We start from the raw sequence: 20,780 nt of genomic DNA, 5'->3' as shown, positions 1-20,780 counted from the left end.
TCCGCAGTGAGGGAAGCCACTGCAATGAGAAGCCCGTGCACCACGACGAAAAGTAGCCCCCACTTGCTGCAACTAGAGAAAGCCTGGGCACAGCAACGAAGACCCAATGCAGCCAAAAATAAATAAATAAATTTATTTAAAAAGAGAGAGAGAAATGGAATATTACCAGCACCCTGGATGCCTTCCTTTAAAAATAAAAATAAAAAATAAACTGAATGTCAGTGAACTAGGAAAGCTTTTTAAGGTATGGTACTGCTAAATAGCAGCATTTAGAAGTTGCCTTGGGACTCCCCATGTTCCTTAGGCCTCTGCCTGAGACTTTACAGCCCCTCATTCTTTACCTTGAATGCAGTCACAATGCACAGAAGTCTTTTGGTACTGTGTCTAGGGCTGCTTCTGAGGCATGTTATCTTTTCTTTTAATTTTTAAAATAGACCATTCCTGCACACGACAAAATTCAAAAGGCATACTGCAAAAGGCAACATTTCACTCCTGCCCCTGCCCCGTGTCCTGTTCCCTGGAGGCAACCAATACAACTAGTTTGTTGTGAGCGTTCTGGAGAGAATTTGTGCATATTATGTGTATATATTTTGCCTTTTTTACAAATCTGGCACCACTGTTTAGCTCCCTTTTACTTAATATATTGTAAAGATTATTTCATACCAGTTTATGAAGAATTTATTTTTCATAACTGCCTAGTATTTTATTGTATAAATATACCATAATCAGTTTATCATAATCATATATTAATCAGTCTTCTATTTCGGCCATTTAGGTTGATTCCTTTCTTTAGCTTAGCAGCAAGTAACTTTTTGAACATGTTCACATATGTGGGATATACATGTTGGATAAATTACTAAAAGTTGTGTATCTGAGTCATAGTCTGTGTTATTTGTAATTTTGATAGGTACTGTCAAATCTCTCTTCATAGTTGTACCAGTTTAACTCTCATCAGCAATGTTTATGTGTAGGAGTGCCTGTTTCACTACACCCTGGCGAACACAGGTGTTGTCTAACTTTATGTTGGTCAGACTGATAGGCAAAAATGGAATATTGTTATAGTTTTAATTTGCATTTCTCTTATGCATGAAGTATTGAATATATTTACGTTTATATTTCCTATTGTAAGAACTATGTCCATATCCTTTGCCCATTTTTCTGAGTGGCTGAAAACTGAAATTGGATCTTATTATCTTTTGTTTGTTGGGAGCCCAGCTGTCTGAAGTTAGAGTGTTTCTTCAGGGGTTTAAAAGAATAAATAAAATTATTCTACTCCCTTTTCCCCTTACTCTCCCTTCCTCCACCCCTCTCGTGTGTGATTTTATAAAACTTCCAGACATGGGTATTATCTTCTAAGTTATTTTTCCAGTCAAATCTCAGGACGTCTGTGACCTAATGGAGATACCCCTGCTCCCACTTTTTGTAATACAATTTATGAGATAAAATCATAGACTCTTAACACTTTACAGGGGTATGATGATCGAGGTACAGTTCTTCCTTCTATTAAAGGAAGCTAAATCCAGGTTATAGAACCTTTACCACTGAAAGCGTTTCACAGAATTATGCTGAGGGAAAAGGAGCCTAGGGTATTTACATATCAGTATTTGCCCAGTAATTTCTTTCTTTCTTTTTCTTTTTTTTCTTCTTAACCTTAGAGTGGTATAGGGCCATAGACATTGAAGTTATATGTTGTATGTTCATTTTTTTAATTTTGTTGTTGTTAATCAAGAAAATAGATTTTTAAAATCTTTATGCTAGTATATAGAATTATGAATCAGGTTCCATGACAGTCATATATTACCCAAAGATGTGCTTTTATTTCTCTAGATCAAGGGTTGGCAATTTTTTTCTGTAAAAGGTCAGATAGTAAATATTAAAATACTTAAATTTAAAATGTGACTGTAAGGCCTCAGTCTCCTCCTCCCTTCTTCTTCCCTTCTTTCTGCCTTTTTCTTCCCCTTTCTTCTTTTTCTTCTTCCCTCCCCTTTTCTCCCTCTCTTTAAAAATACAAAAAACCATTCTTAGCTGGGGTTGAAGGGGCACTTAAAGAACCAGGCTGCAGGTCAGACTTTAGGGTGTAGTTTGCTGACCCCTGCACTGGTGTGTGGAATTGTGAATCAGGTTTCTTTACAGTCTGATACTACCCAGATGTAAGTGTTTTAATATCCTTAGCCTAAATGACTAACAGAATTGATTTAACCATGTATTTTCCAAGATGATTTGTCTGTAAGCCATATGGTTTCAATGGGAACCAAATGAGCTTAGTTTTTTCTGTTGTCATTTTTTGGCTGCACCGCATAGCTTGCGAGATCTTAGTTCCCCCACCAGGGATTGAACCCAGGGCATGGTAGTGAAAGTGCCAAGTCTTAACCACTGGACTGCCAGGGAATTCCTGAGCTTATTTATTTATTTATTATCATTTTATTTTTCTAAGTTCTTATCTCTTTTTCTAGATTTTCAGTGTTCAGTAAATTCACGTAAATATTTGGTTTCTTTGCTTCTAACCCTGAAACTTGACAAATACCTGAAAATCCTGGGAAAAAGGATTTTTTTAAAGTGGGGTTTTAAAAAATCTAATGCGTTCAGTTATCTTGGAGAAGCTTCTCTCTCACATGTAACTAAATACATAAACATTCATATATACATATTCACACGTATATGGTATTCTCAGTATCTTCACAGTTTCAAAATTGCTTAGACAAAAATTATGACAAAAAACATTAGTGAACTGAACACTTTAAAAAATTCTTATTCAAACGTCCCTTCTCAGTTAACATCAGCATGTATCGTTGTCCAATGGGTTATTTTCTTTTTCAGCCAAAGTCTCACTGTTATAAAAGTTGGCAGACCTATTAAATAAAAATGCACTGATTTCATAAAGTCAGTAAAAATAATGTTGAAGAAGTTGGAAAGGAAATATATAAGACCACTAGTGTACTAGAAGCATTTTCAGAAAAAGTAATGAAAAGATTTCTGAGATACTCTTGGGAAAAGAATGTTGCATCATGTTATCAGTTAATTATTTGGAAAAAGTATACCAAAAAATACCAACAATTGACTCATCTTTTGGGGGGAAGAGTTGGTGAAGTTTTGTCTCATGTATTGATTTTGGGATTACAAATAAATGTTAGTGAGTTGGTGAATTTGCAGATACAGAATCTCTGAATAATGAGGATAAATGGAATCATGAAATCTGTGGCTTTTTGTGTCTGGCTGCTTTTACTTAGCATAGTGTTTTCAGGCTTTATCCATGTTGTACTATGTATCAGTAGTTAATTACACTTTATAGCTGAATAATACTCCATTGTATGGATATCATTTTCTACATATAGTTATATGAGCCAGTATGAAATTGGGCGGGGGACGGATGGATAAACGCAGATGCAGAATTGCTAGGTCATAGTCTTTTTGTTTCTTATTTGATGCTCTTTGCCTTTTTAATCAAAGGTATTTTATGTTTCTTTAATTCTGGAAAACTCATCTTCATTATTTCTCAAAAAAGTTCCTTCTCTCCTAGAATTCCTTTTACCTGAAGTTGGCACTTTAACTTCTAGCCTCCATATCGCATAACTTTGCGTTCACATTTTCTTTTTGTCCCTTCCTGCTGCTTTTTATCTCCTCTTCCAGCTGTAAAAATGGCACCTTGCTCAGAGTCTCTTTCTCTTTTTTGTTCTTAGTCTTGATGTCATTTAGGAATAAAGATTTGTTTGACACATACACTACACAGTTTTATCTGTACTTGCTAATAGCAAGGAAAAATAGTCTTAGTTGTAAAAAGTAAATCTGTTATTACAGAATATATAATCTGATCTGTATATAATAAAAGGTAAAAAATTATACTCTCATTGTAAATTATTTTGTTCTCAAAGTCTTGTTTAGCTAAAGAACAGTCTACATCAGTGTTAAATTTTTACACTTCCCAGAAAAAGTATTGTTTTGTAATTTGGTTTTAATCCTGTTTTTTTCTACAGTCTATTCTATTTGAGTCTATTCTATTTGAGTCTATTCTATATCATTTGAGATGTGTTAAAAATGTGCTGGAGTACTTTGCCAGCAAACTTCCAATGAGTACTTTTTGAGACTGTTGGAAGAAAACATCCCAGTTTAGACCCATTTAGTGTGACCTATTAGCAGTAGGTAACTTTTTCAAGTGTTGTTTGTTTTTTTAACTAAAAATGGGTAGTATAAAAACCGTATAATTAAAAGTAAACTTTTTTTTCCATAAGAGAATCCATTTACTCAGAATCTATTTACTGTACTTTAAATATAATCTAACTGCTTTTGGGGAATCATGATTCACATACAATAAAGACAAAAACATCGAACTCATAGCTGTATAATATTTCTTGAGTTAAAATGGTGCTTTGTGTTAGTATCTACATTCCTTTCTTTTCTCCCCAGCTTTATTGTGATATAACTGACATTTAACATTGTGTAAGTTTAACGTGTACACGTGTTGATTTGATACACATATATATTGCAAACTGGTTACCACCATAGTGTTAGCTAACACCTGCATTATTACCATTTCTTTTTTTCGGGGAGAATATTAAATAAAGATCTATTCTCTTGGCAACTTTCAAGTATATAATATAGTATTATTAACTGTATCACTATGCTGTACATTAGATCCCCAGAACTTACTCATCTTTTTATTTATTTATTTATTTATTTTTGGCTCTGTTGGGTTTTCGTTTCTGTGCGAGGGCTTTCTCTAGTTGCGGCAAGCGGGGGCCACTCTTCATCGCGGTGCGCGGGCCTCTCACTATCGCGGCCTCTCTTGTTGCGGAGCACAGGCTCCAGACGCGCAGGCTCAGTAGTTGTGGCTCACGGGCCTAGTTGCTCCGCGGCAACGGGATCTTCCCAGACCAGGGCTCGAACCCGTGTCCCCTGCATTGGCAGGTAGATTCTCAACCACTGCGCCACCAGGGAAGCCCCTTACTCATCTTATAATTGGAAGTTTGTAACTTTTTGACCAAGTTTGTTACTATACCTCCCTTCACCCCTGTTTTAGTCTCTGTTTCTATGAGTTCAGCTATTTTGGATTACATATAATAAGTGATATTGTACAGTGTTTGTCTTTCTCTGTCTTATTTCATTTAGCATAATATCCTCAGGGTCTATCCATGTCACAAATGGCAAGGTGCCCTTCTTTCTACTGATTGAATGATACCCATTGTATACATATGCCATAGCTTCTCTATCCATTCATCTCTTGATGGACACTTAGGTTGTTTCTGTATTTTGGCTACTGTGAATAATGCTGCAGTGAACATGGGAGTCAGGCACCTCTTTGAGATCTGCTTTTCATTTTGTTTGGATACATACCCAGAAGTGGGATTGCTGGCAGGTGTTTATTAAGAAATGGAAAACTTACGATATGATTCAGGTATAAAGACTTTCCACGTTTTAATTTCATTTTCCTTCAAGTCAGCTTGTTTTTCTCTATGTACCTTCTTTCTTGGCCATCTCTGACAGTAACACAGTATATCGATTGTTTTCTTAAGGTTTTCCCAAATTGTGGATCTCTTGCTTTAGCCTATTTCCTGAATTTTAGGTCTGTATTTTCGGCTTTCTCTCTCTCTTTTTTTTTTTTTAATAAATTTGTTTACTTATTTATTTTTGGCTGCATTGGGTCTTTGTTGCTGTGCATGGGCTTTGTCTAGTTGTGGTGAGCAGGGACTACTCTTTGTTACAGTGTGCGGGCTTCCCATTGCGGTGGCTTCTCTTGTTGCAGAGCACGGGCTCTAGGCGCACGGGCTTCACTAGTTGTGACACATGGCCTCAGTACTTGTGGCTTGTGGGCTCTAGAGCGCAGGCTCAGTAGTTGTGCACACGGGCTTAGTTGCTCTGCGTCATGTGGGGTCTTCCCGGACCAGGGCTTGAACCGGTGTCCCCTGAATTGGCAGTTGGACTCTTTAACCACTGCACCACCAGGGAAGTCCCTTCAGGCTTCTCTTGGCTCTCTCCTCCACTTGCCTTTCAGACTCAAACTCATAATCTTGTTTTATAAGCTAATTCTTCATCTTTGGTGTACATTTCTGTTAACATCTTCATCATTTTTCAAGTAACCCATAGTCAAAACATATACCCCTTTTGTAATTTAAAAAATTTCTATTGCTAATTATAACAGTTGCTTTAAAAATACTTTCTAGATAACTAAACTTTTCAGTTAGGGACAGTATTGTTGGAAGACAACTTTTTTTGAAATTATGACAGGTTAGAATGACATCTTCAGATCTTTTGCAGGTGTTATTTTAAATAGCCACGACCGCCTAGTTATTTGCACAGAAGTAGAGCTTGGACACTTGATCTATTTTGAATGCCCCGTTGTCGAATTTATATGCATATATTTATTAATCTATGCCTATATCATCTAAATGCTGGATAATTCATTTACAGTAACCTTCGAAAGATTTTCCATCACTCTGTCAGGAATTATTGTTAGGTCTTATAAATTATTGTACCTAGTATGGTACAATGTACACTGTAGACAGTTTATGAGATGTATTTCACACCATCTAGAATCTTGAGTTTTAGACCCTCCACATTGGAGTGTCTTTAACATTCTCTTCTGGTAGACAAAATTTTGAGACCTTATAACTCTGAAAAATACCTTTATTCTATTCTTGTTTGGCAAATCATATAATTACCATTTGGAAATAAATTTTCCTTCAAAATGTTCAAGATGTCATTGCATCATTTTCCAGCTTACAGTGTTGCTATTTTGATACCATTTTGACTCCTTTGTTGTGGGAGGTGCTCTGAGTACTCTCTATCTGGTGACTTAATATGTCTTTCAGTTCTAAAAAATTTTCTTTTCTTTTTTTTTAAAAATATTTTCTTACCCTCAGTTTTTTCTCTCCCTGCTTTCTGGCTACCTGTTAGGAGATGTAGGACTTCTAACTCTTATCCTCTAATTTTATTTTTTTAATCTCCCATTTAGATAAAGGATTAGTGTGAATGAAGGCAACTCAGATAGCATTTTCAGCAGTGGATTCTGTGCCATGCGGGTGTGACATTATTCCAAACAGATTTTCATATCATGTAGGCTAACACTATTGCTATTTATTCACAAGACAGAATGATCCTAAGAAATGTTACAGTAATCTTTATAGTGCTGCTTCCTTCTTACTTTTTGTTGCTGTGGGACTTTGGAAAAATTCTGTTGCATTTCAGGGCCTCAAAGTAGATAATCTTAGTTTCCAGCTTAAATTTTGTATACAACTTTGACAGTATGAAGAGGAGGAAGTTAGTAATTCCAAGTGCTTGGGTGCATGTTGATAGAACTTCCCCATAGTGTTAGGCATACTCTAATAGTCAGTAGCTCTTGGTCACTAATCAGTAGTAATCAGCCATTTTGTGAACATCAGAATACTTAAAAAATTTTTTAAAATTATTTATTTATTTACTTATTTATTTTGGCTGCACTGGATCTTCATTGTGGCGTGCGAACTTCTTAGTTGCGGCATGCATGCAGGCTCTAGTTCCCCAACCAGGGATTGAACCCGGGCCCCCTGCATTGGGAGCACAGAGTCTTACCCATTGGACCACCAGGGAAGTCCCTGAATCCTTTTTTTTAAATTGAAGTATGTTTGACATACAATATTAGTTTCATGTGTACAACTTAGTGATCAGAATACATTTTCTAGTTAGCAGTTGCTCTAAACTTTTGAATGGAATTAAGAATGTATCTTTGAGAAGCATTTCCTCTGGTATATTAACCGCCACCATAGAATGGGTCCCAAACTTGAGGTCTGTAATAAATTGCTGTAAATGTTTGTAATAAATACTTGTAATGCTGAGACCTTCTGCAAAAGAAACTAAATAAGTTAAAATTGTGTAATTCTTAGTTGACTCAGATATCCCTCGATACATCTGTTCTGAGCACCCTTCATGAATGAACTCTTTTGGAGTGCCTAGGTTTACAGAGTACCTAATGCAACAGTCATTTTCAAACTTTTAAAATTAGCAGAATACCTGTTTTTCCCTATAATGTGGGTAGGTGCTGATAAGTGGTGTTCTTTTTCCCGAGTTTGTTAACCCCTCCAAGAGGTGGATAGAGAAGTCAGAGCTAAAAGTGTTAAGTCCTTCCTCTCTTTATCCCTGATTCATACCCACAGGTAGACATTGAATTAGACAACTCCAGGCATCCCTCAGAGGAATAGATTGGAATGTATCCTCTCTACAGGCAGAAGCAGCCCAAGAGGAGAAAGAGCCCAGATGGCTCTGAGCTGAGGACAGACATACATAGTTCTTTCTCTCAAATTCTCCCTTGTGAGGAAGGAATGAGTGAGGGCTGTTAAGAGAAGCCAGTAGTTCAGTGATGCCCACTTTCTCTGGACATCAGAATCATCTGGGGAACTTCTAAAAAATACAGATGCCTGGGACCCATTCCCAGAATTTTAGATTCAATTTGTTTTGGATAGTATATCTATAAAAGTTGCCTGGAGTGGTTTAATTCTGCAGCCAGAATTGAGAATCCCAGCTGCAGTGGAAGTTCTACTTAGAAAAGGCTAGGGGGATGGTGGATGTTACCTACATTTGTGGATAAATCCCCAAAAATGGTACTTCTTCCCAGAATAATGCCACTGTGTCATCTGGTACAGATGATAAAAGTGCATCATAACCTTGGGCAGGTTGCTGAGCTTTTTAAGTAAGTTTTCCCATTTGTAAAATGGAGATAACAACCTCATAGTGTTGTTTTGAAATTCAAATAAGATAATGCATTCATACAGATTGCCCTGCGTCTGTAAAGTCCACATTGGCATTTTTAATGGCAGCTGAATATTACATCTTGAACTTTCCTCAGTTGTGTGACATGTGGGTTATTTCGTTTTCCACAAATGCTGCTAGAACCAAAAATCGTGTGGAAAGATTTTTCTTGGAGTACAATTCCTATAAAATGGGATTACCAGGTCATATAGGTGTGGTCAATATTATGAGATTACTCTGAAGGAAGGGTTTTGTATGATGTACCATTGAGAATGTGTGGGTTTGCCATTTGCCCACTTAACAAGGTGACTGGATAAGGAAGTATGTGCCCAAGAGCTACTTGATGGACTTAGAACAGTGAGAGATTGTCAGGGAACAGAATTGTTGCTAGGCTTTAGATTCATACAGCAAGAAAAGGTACCTCAAGGCTTAAAAACATAGTTTATATTTCTCAAGAACAATTTTGATAAAGTATTAGATAGTATTTGAAGAGCAACAATGATCTAAAACTTTCCTTTTTTAAAATAACAGCAGTATAAAAGTAGATTACATTTGGCAATTAGCCAAGTTGATTTTGATTTATAGAAAAATACGCTGAATAGCAGGAATTGTCTTTACACATGTAATTTTTCTGAAGTGTGTTTATATAGCTGAGTTATTACTAACCTTTTCTCCCCTTAAGTAGGGATGGCAAGTGAGATGTTTGACTTGTTCATATGAATACTCTCAGTAAAGGAACTATAGATGACTTCATTTTATATGCAGAAGGCATATAGAAATTAAGATCATCAGGAGGTGTATTCCTGCCAGAAATAAAATGTCTTAGTTACTTAGTCTGCTACTTGGCTAATGAGGTCATACAAGCCTGGTAGACGTTTAGAAATAAATATGTATTTGTGCTATATGTTTTTACTTGTTTTTTAAGGGACCATGCTCTATTTTTATTTAAAGCCAAACATAAGTAACATTTCGGAGAAAAATTAAATACCAGATTGTTCCTCCCCATTTCTTTGTTGCCATGTGAAATCACTCAGCTTCAAAGCAATCACCACTTTCATTCCACACTGATAACTCTTCTTTTGGTTTATTTTTTGCAGGAGGTATATCGAATTCCAAAGAAAAGTCAAACTGAAAAGGAGAGCACAAGTAGGTATTCAGAGATACTTTGTGCATATGGCTTTACAAATATTCTTTTAGAAATATGCAGATGTAACTGATAAGAACTTTATTTTGTTTTTGAAACCAGATAATGTGTCATTAGGTAAATGAAATATTTGGTATAAGTTTGAAAACATGGGTTTTTAAAAAAATTTTATTGGAGTATAGTTGATTTACAATGTTGTGTTAGTTTCAGGTGTACTGCAGAGTGAATCAGTTATACATATACATATATCCACTCTTTTTTAGATTCTTTTCACGTATAGGCCATTACAGAGCATTGAGTAGAGTTCCCTGTGCTATACAGTAGGTCCTTACTAGTTATCTATTTTATGTATAGTAGTGTGTATATGTCAATCCCAATTTCTCAATTTATCCTTCCCCACCTTCCCCCCTGGTAACCATAAGTTTATTTTCTACATATGTGACTTTCTCTCTGTTTTGCAAATAAGTTCATTTGTACCATTTTTTTAGATTCCACACGTAAGTGATATCATATGATATTTGTCTTTCTCTGACTTAACTTCACTCAGTATGACAAACTCTAGGTCCATCATGTTACTGCAAATGGCATTATTTCATTCTTTTTTATGGCTGAGTAATATTCCATTGTATATATGTACCATATCTTCTTTATCCATTCCTCTGTTGGTGGACATTTAGGTTGCTTCCCTGTCCTGGCTCTTGTAAATAGTACTGCAGTGAACATTGGGGTGCAAGTATCTTTTCGAATTACGGTTGTCTCCAGATATATGCCCATGAGTGGGATTGCTGGATCATATGGTAGCTCTATTTTTAGTTTTTTAAGGAACCTCCATAGTACTGTTCTCCATAGGGGCTATACCAGTTTACATTTCCGCCAACAGTGTAGCAGGGTTCCCTTTTCTCCACACCCTCTGCAGCATTTATTGTTTGTACATTTTTTTGACGATGGCCATTCTGACCAGTGTAAGGTGATACCTCATTGTAGTTTTGATTTCCATTTTTCTCATAATTAGTGATGTTGAGCATCTTTTCATGTGCTTTTTGGCCATCTGTATGTCTTCTCTGGAGAAATGTCTATTTAGATTTTCCACCCATGTTTTGTTTGGGTTGTTTGTTTTTTTGATACTGAGCTGCACAAGCTGTTTGTATATTTTGGAGATTAATCCCTTGTCTATCACTTCGTTTGCAAATACTTTCTCCCATTCTGAGGGTTGTCTTTTTGTCTTGTTTGTAGTTTCCTTTGCTGTGCAAAAGCTTTTAAGTTGAATTAGGTCCCATTTGTTAATTTTTATTTTTATTTCCATTGCTCTAGGAGGTGGATCTGTGCATTTTTATTCTTAGTGAATTTTTGTCAAAGGAGATGTCCCTTTATACTCCCTGTGTTGTTTCTTTCCTTGAAGTCATGGCCTTTTAGTAGCTTTTCTTCCATTCATTTCTTCCTCTAGAGCAGACATTCTTAAACCTATACTCCTTAGGTGTGTGTAAGTTTTTACCTGTAGATGTTTATATGCAAAATCCTTGGTATACATTCATTTCACTGGGGAAAATTCAAAACTTTCATCAGATTCTCAAGGAATCAGTGACCCCTCACAAGGTTAAGAATCATTATTACAGAACAGATAATAGGGAAACCATTGCAGTATGGTTTCTGGGCTTTACCACTTAGCTATGTTTCCAACATACTTTAGAGATTAAAGCAATGGTATAAATTATGATGGCTCTTGTTAGTCTCTTGTGCCCCTCCAGCAGTGACCCAATATAAATAGAGTAAAGGAGCCAGTGTGATCATGTTTTTGGTCTTTTTCTTTATTTTTGGCATGAAGAACTTTTTGTAATCTTTTTTTTTTTTTTTTTTTTTTTTTAAATTAATTAATTAATTTATTTATTTATTTATTTTTGGCTGTGTTGGGTCTTCGTTTCTGTGCGAAGGCTTCCTCTAGTTGCGGCGAGTGGGGGCCACTCTTCATCGCGGTGCGCGGGCCTCTCACTGTCGCGGCCTCTCTTGTTGCGGAGCACAGGCTCCAGACGCGCAGGCTCAGTAGTTGTGGCTCACGGGCCTAGTTGCTCCGCGGCATGTGGGATCTTCCCAGACCAGGGCTCGAACCCGTGTGCCCTGCATTGGCAGGCAGATTCTCAACCACTGCGCCACCAGGGAAGCCCCACTTTTTGTAATCTTAAATCTTATTGGTTAAATAATCTTATTGGTTAAAGCCCTGTAAAGTATCCTTTACATCACTTTTGTATCTTTTGGATATTTTTAGTTCTACTGGTTTAGTCTCTTCATAGCCAGACATCCTACTTAGGGCTACAAAGAATTCTTCCCATAAGAAAGAAAGCTGGGTTGAGTAGTACTGGTTGGCAATATCAGCAACACCACTATAGAGTTGATCATCAGAGGCTAGCTTCTCTGGGCCCACTGAGTTGAAAACATTAGCAAGACAAGCAAAGTTTCAATACCTATGAAGGTCCCCCCACCCCACCCTGCCACCATTATTTTGTAAATATCTAGTCTGGTATGGCCCTCTGAGAGAAGCAGGACATGGTCTGTAGTGGACAGTTATAATCTTTTCAGGGAGCAGCCTTTTGTGTGCCAACTTCAGTCTCATCCTCACATGTGGGGAACCCCCGCCTCCATCTCAGTCTCAGGCTTTTAGATTAGAGAAATGCTTATAATGCAAACCTGACTTCCTATGTTACTCCTCAATGTCAAGCAGTTAAAAAGCTTAGAACTTTTGGGCTTCCCTGGTGGCGCAGTGGTTGAGAGTCTGCCTGCCAATGCAGGGGACACGGGTTCGAGCCCTGGTGTGGGAAGATCCCACATGCCACGGAGCAACTAGGCCCGTGAGCCACAATTACTGAGCCTGCGCATCTGGAGCTTGTGCTCCGCAACAAGAGAGGCCGCGATAGTGAGAGGCCGGCGCACTGCGATGAAGAGTGGTCCCCACTTGCCACAACTAGAGAAAGCCCTCACACAGAAACGAAGACCCAACACAGCCATAAATAAATAAATAAATAAATAAATAAATAAATAAATAAATGGATTTAAAAAAAAAAGTGCCTTCCTTTGTACTTTAAAAAAAAAAAAAAAAGCTTAGAACTTTTAAAATTCATAAGGATTGTGAAATACTTTGGGAAATATGCAGTCTAGCTTTTTTTTTTTTTTTTTTTTAAATAAAGGCAGAGGGTTTTGTTTGTTTTAAACACTGGCAGTTTCTTTTTTTTATTTTTTATTTTTTAATTAATTAATTAATTTACTTATTTTTGGCTGTGTTGGGTCTTCGTTTCTGTGCGAGGGGTTTCTCTAGTTGCGGCAAGCGGGGGCCACTCTTCATCGCGGTGCGCAGGCCTCTCACTGTCACGGCCTCTCTTGTTGCGGAGCACAGGCTCCAGACGCACAGGCTCAGTAGTTGTGGCTCACGGGCCTAGTTGCTCCACGGCATGTGGGATCTTCCCGGGCCAGGGCTCGAACCCGTGCCCCCTGCATTGGCAGGCAGATTCTCAACCACTGCGCCACCAAGGAAGCCCTGCAGTCTAGCTTTATCCTCGTTTTAAAATATGAGAAAATCAGCCTGAATATATAAGATGATTTCTTTGCCTCACATATTCTAAGATGCAGAGTCAGAATGTACTGTTGGTATGATTCCTTTTCTTGTTTTACCAGTATATAGTGAAGAAATAGCCACATTTTAAGGAAATTAACACCAGGGTAAGGAACCTGGGTTTGAGGGAGGAAATAGAGTAGTCATGGGCAGATCCAGATGAAACTAGATAATAATACTTCACAAAAGGATGTTGTGCTAATACCTTCTGAGCTGAACAGTTGTTTTAATTGTATAGTATTTTCTGCCAGCATGTGGTATTAGATGAGTTAGTTCTGTTAGCTTCTCACTGACAAATACTCATACATGGCTGTAGATTAGTAACTTTTTTGTAAATAAATGGAGTTTTTGGCCAGCTAAAAGAACTGTGAGAATGGTATATGTAAACCTAATCCTACTGCTGGGGAAAAAACAACTGATAGCACATTTTTCTGAGATGAGAAAAGAAAAAACAATGTTTATTGAGAATCCGCTTTGCGCTATGAGAGATATTTTATAAGAAATTCTCTCCTTGGGCTTCCCTGGTGGCGCAGTGGTTGAGAATCTGCCTGCTAATGCAGGGGACACGGGTTCGAGCCCTGGTCTGGGAAGATCCCACATGCCACGGAGCAGCTGGGCCCGTGAGCCACAACTACTGAGCCTGCGCGTCTGGAGCCTGTGCCCCGCAACGGGAGGGGCCGCGATAGTGAAAGGCCCGCGCACCGCGATGAAGAGCGGTCCCTGCACCGCGATGAAGAGTGGCCCCCGCTTGCCACAACTAGAGAAAGCCCTCGCACGAACCGAAGACCCAACACAGCCAAAAATAAATAAATAAAGTAGCTATAAAAACACTTTAAAAAAAAAAAAAAAAAGAAATTCTCTCCTTATGAAGAGAGCAATATGATTAGTAGGTAGCAGTACTAACACACACAAAGCAACAGCATATAATACCAGTCAATTTATATTGAAATGTTCATTGGTGGGATCTAGACTACTTAGGAAAATGAAAGACTAGGTGGTGTGATCAGTGAAAAGTAGTACTTAGGGCAGCTTTTGGGAGCAATGGCAATGGAACTGGGTGAGAACCATTCTAGGTAAAGAGACTGAGTGAAGAAGGTTAGCTTCCATCTTTTTTTTTTTTTTTTTTAATTTTATTTTTGGCTGCGTTGGGTCTTTGTTGCTGCGCACGGGCTTTCTCTAGTTGTGGCGAGCAGGGGCTACTCTTCATTGCAGTGCGCGGGCTTCTCACTGCGGTGGCTTCTCTTGTTGCGGAGCACAGGCTCTAGGTACACAGGCTTCAGTAGTTGTGGCTTGCGAGTTCTAGAGCGCAGGCTCAGTAGTTGTGGCGCACGGGCTTAGTTGCTCCGCGGCATGTGGGATCCTCCCGGACCAGGGCTCAAACCCGTGTCCCTTGCATTGGCAGGCGGATTCTTAACCACTGCGCCACCAGGGAAGCCCCCAGCTTCCATCTTTGAATAGGAAGCTGGCGTTCTTTTTTTGAAGATGTAGCTCTCTGGTTTTGATAACTTCCTGAGTTACCACCTGATTCACCTGTGTTTGAAATATTTTTCTTTTGAAATTGTAGTTCATAAAAAGTTGTCTAATTTTTTTTTTTAATTAAAGGGATTTTTCTATTGAGGTTTTTATGTTTAGCATGCCAGGCTGTTTTTCTACCAATTGTAAATATGCAGAGTTATAAGGGCAGTGGAAGGCTTTTACATTTTGAACTGACAAGCAGACTGCCTTACTAAAGGTATCAGGAACATCTTGCATGCATGTGTTCCACAGAACTTGTTAGAAATGATGAAAGCTTGGACTGAGACTTTGGTGGAAAAAGGTAGAAAAGGGCATTCATGGAAGAGACTTTTAGGAAGTAGAGCACACAAGCATATAAGACCTTGTGTCTCGTCCACATTCGGGACTGGGTATATGAAGGAGGAGTCCATAGATCTGTTTGTTGGATAGAAATTTTATTATACAGTTGGTATACTATCATGATGGAGAAAAATCTACCAAGTAAATTTTTTAAAAAACCCTTTTCCCTTAGTAACCGAACGAGGAAGGGATGCTGTTGGCTTCAGAGATCAAACAGTTGCCCCAAAGACTCCTAACAGGTCAAGAGAGAGAGACCCAGACAAACAAACTCAAAATAAAGAGAAAAGGAAACGAAGGGGCTCCCTCTCACCACCTTCTTCTGCCTATGAGCGGGGAACAAAAAGGCCAGATGACAGGTAAGTGGCCTATGTGAGTTACTCTCTTTTCTGAGCAAGTCAAAAAGTACCCAAGTGATACACTTCTGATTTGGGGCAACAAGTGCTTTTGTAATAAATGTATTCTTTTGTGAGTGAGTATAAAAGGAAACTCTACTTATAACTACTGAGAGCCTCTTTTGACAGTAATAATAGCTGTGAAGACTAATAGATTTTTGGTACTCGAATGGCTTCTACTTCATAACGTTTAAATGCTATTTGAGGAGCCAGAGATTTGTTCTTTAAAGGGGAATGGGGGTTGATGGGAGATAACCCTATGTTTTCTAGTGAATCTTACACCATACCAGTCCAAAATGTTGTTTGATCCCTGTGTCAGAGGCTGTCTTGTGTTGCTGTTAGAAAAACAGGCCACATAATCACCTGCTGGGTACTAGAAAACATTTGTTCCCGAGAAGTTCTTTTTAAATTAAATATACTTCAAAAAAAATTGAGATATAGCAGTCATGTAATGCAGTTGTCAGAATTTTTAATTTTGGGTTCTCTGGGTATATAATAGTAATTCATCATGATTTTAATTTACATTCCTCTAATTACTAAATAGATTGAACATTTTGCCATATGTTTATTGACCATTTCTGTTTACTCTTCTGTGAAGTGTCATTTTATATGTGGTGTTCATTAAATTTTGTCTTTTTAAGCTCTAGGGGTTCTTTTTTTATATTCTAAATATAATTCTGCAAGTATTTTTTCCCAGTTTATGACTTGTGTTTTGACTCTTTCTGTATCTTTCAATACACAGAATTTATTAATTGTGGTGTAATTGAATATATCATATATATTGTATGTTTCCTTTATGGTTAGTGTTTACAGTGTTTTCAGAAATTCTTCCCAATTCTTGAGATGACTTTGTGTGTGTGTGTGTGTATACACTTTTTCTTTTTTTAGCAAGATTTAAGTCCTTAATCCATTGGGAATTAATTTTTGTATATATTTTAAGGTAGGAATCTGGTTTCATTTTTTTCTAAGTGAACACCCAGTTGTCCCAGCATCATTTACTACTTGAAAGCCCCTCCTTTCCCCACTGATCTGCAGTGCTGCCTCTTTCCAACAGGTTTTCACATATGGGAGGATCTGTTTCTGGGCTCCTATGACTATCTTATATTTAAGTCTTGATAGCAAGTAGGGCAAATCCCTACTTGATCTTCTGGGATGCCCTGTCTTTTCTCAGATTTATTCTTCCTTAGAATCTGCTTTGAGTATTTGAATATTCTGTCTAGTTAGGTCTTCTTTAATACTTTTAATGAAGATAAAGTTTTTCATTAATGTCTTTGTTTATAGTTTTCTCCAGAAAAACTTGAGTATCTTTTGGTGTATTTATTTCTGAAAACCCTAACTTCTGTTACATATTCATTTTGGTTTTGGTGTTTCGATATGCAATTCACCTTTGTATATTGATCCTATGTTTGTTAACCATACAAAACTTGTATTAATTTCAAGAGTATAGGATTTTTTTTTGCCCCACTGTCTCCTTTATTTGTCATTGTCAACAGTCCATATCATATGAATTTGTTTTGGTTTTCCTTTCTAGTTCTTATGCCTTGTTCATGTTACTTTGCTAGCAATACCTCCAATGCAAATCACAGAATGATAGCATTTTTTATCTTGGTAATTGATTTCTACTCATATTTTGTTTCCTTCCACTTTTTTAGGCTTGTTATATTGTTTTTTTAATTTCTTAACTGGAACAGTTGGGATTCTTAGCTCATTAATTATTCTCTTCTAATAGAAGTGTTTAAGAACTGTAAGACTGCTTGAACTACTCTTGTTAATGCAGCTTCATCATAATCTAGTTCTAAATACTATTAGGATATGCAATGTGTTTAAACTTCTTTTTGTTAAATTTTCAATTTGTCATTAATTGATCTGTATGATAACAGTTCTTAGAATTTTATTGAAGCTTGCTTTATAGTCTCTTTTGTTTGATATTCATAGAAATATGCTTATCTTCCTTTTAGTAGGATTTAACTGGTATATCTTTCTTCCTTTTATTTTATTTTATTTTTTATTTTTTGGAGCAGGGAAAGGTTTATCACGGGGCCATGCAAGAAGATGGGTGGCTCATGCTCTAAAAAAAACCCCAAGCTCCCTGAAGGGTTTCCGCAAAGCATTTTTAAAAGCCAGGTGAGGGAGGGGGGTCACAGGGTAAGTGATCAGCTTGTGCACTGTTCTGTGATTGGCTGATGGTGAGGTAACAGGGTGGTGTCACAGGGGTTAATATTATCAGTCCTTAGGCTTAAGGAGGCCTGGGGCTATGTGCTCCTGATCTTTAAGTAGTTAACATCTTCCATTTGGTGGGGGTTTTCACATCTGTAAAACAGCTCAGGAAATGTGCATCAAATACTGTTGTCTAGGTACTTCAGAGAGGAGCTAAAGCATAGGATATGGGGGAAGGCCTGTCCCAGGAAGGCTCTTCCTTCCTTTTACTTTCAACTTTTCTGTGTCTAATAAATAGCTTATAGCTGATTGGGTGTTTTTGTTTTTGTTTTTTTATCTTTTGTGACAATTCTTTAATTCTTTAACTGGTTGTTTCAATTTAATAAAATTTAAAGCTAACCAATATCCTGAATAACTCTGACCATTCAGCCTTCCCAATTTACATGGTATTATTGTCCAGTATTATAATTCCTTCTCCCTCCTCCCATCAGTTATTGTTAATTTTTTTATGTAGACCAACTGATTTTTTTTAGTTTGTTTACATTTACTAGTTTCTTTTCTTTCTTATCTCAGACCCCTTTAAATGGTTTCTTTTTTTAAAATTGTTTATTTATTTATTTTTGGCTACGTTGGGTCTTCGTTGCTGTATGCGGGCTTTCTCTAGTTGCGGCAAGAGGGGGCTACTCTTCGTTGCGGTGTGCGGGCTTCTCATTGAGGTGGCTTCTCTTGTTGAGGAGCACCAGCTCTAGGTGCGTGGGCTTCAGTAGTTGTGGCTTGCAGGCTCTAAAGCTCAGGCTCAGTAGTTGTGGTGCTTGGGCTTAGTTGCTCCCTGGCATGTGGGATCTTCCCAGACCAGGGATCGAACCCGTGTCCCCTGCATTGGCAGGCAGATTCTTAACCACTGCGCCACCAGGGAAGTCCCTAAATGGTTTCTTTTAGTGAGTTTCTCTTCATAATATTTCAGTTTTTGTCTAAAAAGTCTTTTTCATATTTTGTTTGCATTGCTCACGCTCAATTTTAAAAATCAGCTTTATTTAACCAGCAAGTATAAATTGCTTACAGTAAAATTCATGATTTTAAGTGTATTGCTCATTGAGTTTTGTCAGATGCATACAGTTATGTAACTACAACCACAGAGGTTATATATTGGGTTGGCCCGAAAGTTCATTCGGGTTCTTCCATAACATCTTACAGAAAAATCCAAACGAACTTTTGGGCCAACCCAATAGAACATTTCATCACCTCATGAAATTATCTCTTACCCCTTTGTAGTGCGTCCCCTTCTTCTACTCCTAGTCCCTGGCCACCACTGATCTCCTTTCTGACTTGGTTTTGTCTTTTCCACAATGTCATATATATGGTATCATATACTATAAAATATATTCTGTCTTCTTTCACTTAGCATATTATATTTGAGGTATCCATCCATGTTATTATGTGTCTCAGTTCTTTTTTAGTGCTTAGTAGTCCATTGTATAGGTATACTATAGTTTGTTTATAAATTCATTAGTTGATAGGCGTTTGGATTGTTTCCAGATGACTATTGTGAATACTACTGGCTATGAACAAGTCTTTATGTGAACATTTATTCTCATTTTTGAAAGGAAGTTCTTTTGGGTTGACAGTTTTTCTCAACACTTTGAAGCTGTTATTCTTCATTCTTCTGACTTTCCTTATTGATTTTATGAAACTTGTTGGTTGCTATTCTTTGTTAAGTAACCTGGCTTTTCTCTTGACCTGCTTTTAAGAAGTTATCTTTGTATTTGGTGTTCTGCATTATCGCTACCCTGTGTTTATATGAGGATTTCTTTTTTTTTCAACCTGGTTGAAATTCATCGAACTTTTTAAATTTGAAGATCATCTTCCAAGTTACTAATTCTCTTCAGATCTAATCTCTTGCTTAACCATACCATGGCTCTTATGGGCACTGAATTGAATTGAATATTAGGTTATTTCTTGGTTCATGACATTTATTTCTATCCATGGACCTTTTCTCCATACATTTATTATAATGTAATGAGCCCTGGAGGTCCCAGCACAAAAGTCAGGATCTTAACAATTATATAAATCTTGCTATGTCACTTATTTCTGTACCGTCCCCTGTCTTTACTACTTGTGATAACAAGTAGTATCTGTTGGATTCTGTGTTCATTATACCCTGGCCTGCCTTTTTTAAAATATAGTTTTATGTCATCTAATATATATCTCTTAAAAATATGTTAGTTTTAACTGTATGAAAAGGCTATTATTTTGCATTTAATTTGACAGTACTTTGTTTTGACTTGATATTTATTTACTAAGATTTATTCATAACAGTGTCAGTTTATTCATTTTTATTACTGTATAATGTTTTGTTATAAAGCTTTTTCTGTTATGTATAGTGCTGTTATCTTATTTTGGTGTACATGTGCAAAAGTTTCTCTTGGATATTTAAGTAGAATTTTGCCAGGTATGTGCAATTTCAATTTTATATGATAATTGAGTTTTAATTTTCATTCTTTTTCCTTTCTAGATGCTTCATGGGGTTCTTATTCAAATCTGCCTGATAGTATTTTATGGTCCTGTTCCTTAGGCATATTTTTAATAGCCTCTTTTATCTTATTAAACATATTAAACATCTCTAATATTTTGTGTGTGATAATTCCAGTATCAGCAGTCTTTGTGTGTCTCTTCCTCTCACTTGTGTGTGTGTGGGGTGGGGGGGGTATTTTATAATTTTATAATTATATACTTTTTTTTTTGCTTTCAGTGAGATATAATTGACATACAGCACAGTATAAGTTTAAGATGTTAAGCATATGATTTGACTTACATCATGAAATGATCATCACAGTAAGTTTAGTGAACATCCATCATCTCATGTAGATACAAAATTATAGAAATAGGGGAAAATACCTTTCCTTGTGATGAGAAGTCTTAG

The 20,780-nt window shown here is 37.1% G+C and overlaps 1 protein-coding gene across 6 annotated transcripts in view; it reads left to right on the top strand.

The window, feature by feature from the left end:
- Nucleotides 1-20,780, top strand: part of SETD2 (SET domain containing 2, histone lysine methyltransferase) — a 118,483-nt gene that overhangs the window by 73,379 nt on the left and 24,324 nt on the right. For 3 of the 6 annotated variants that reach the window (XM_059939467.1, XM_059939466.1, XM_059939469.1), the window contains exons 13-14: nt 9,813-9,861; nt 15,484-15,667. In XM_059939467.1, the coding sequence (XP_059795450.1) occupies nt 9,813-9,861; nt 15,484-15,667 (233 nt within the window). Of the gene's footprint in view, nt 1-9,812; nt 9,862-15,483; nt 15,668-20,372; nt 20,451-20,780 lie in introns of those variants that run through there. The other 3 variants (XM_059939470.1, XR_009505837.1, XR_009505838.1) reach the window with 3 other exon arrangements.

This window comes from Balaenoptera ricei, chromosome 11 (genome assembly GCF_028023285.1).
Source record: "Balaenoptera ricei isolate mBalRic1 chromosome 11, mBalRic1.hap2, whole genome shotgun sequence".
Lineage (NCBI taxonomy): Eukaryota > Metazoa > Chordata > Mammalia > Artiodactyla > Balaenopteridae > Balaenoptera > Balaenoptera ricei.
This window is presented reverse-complemented; position numbering and strand designations above follow the sequence as displayed.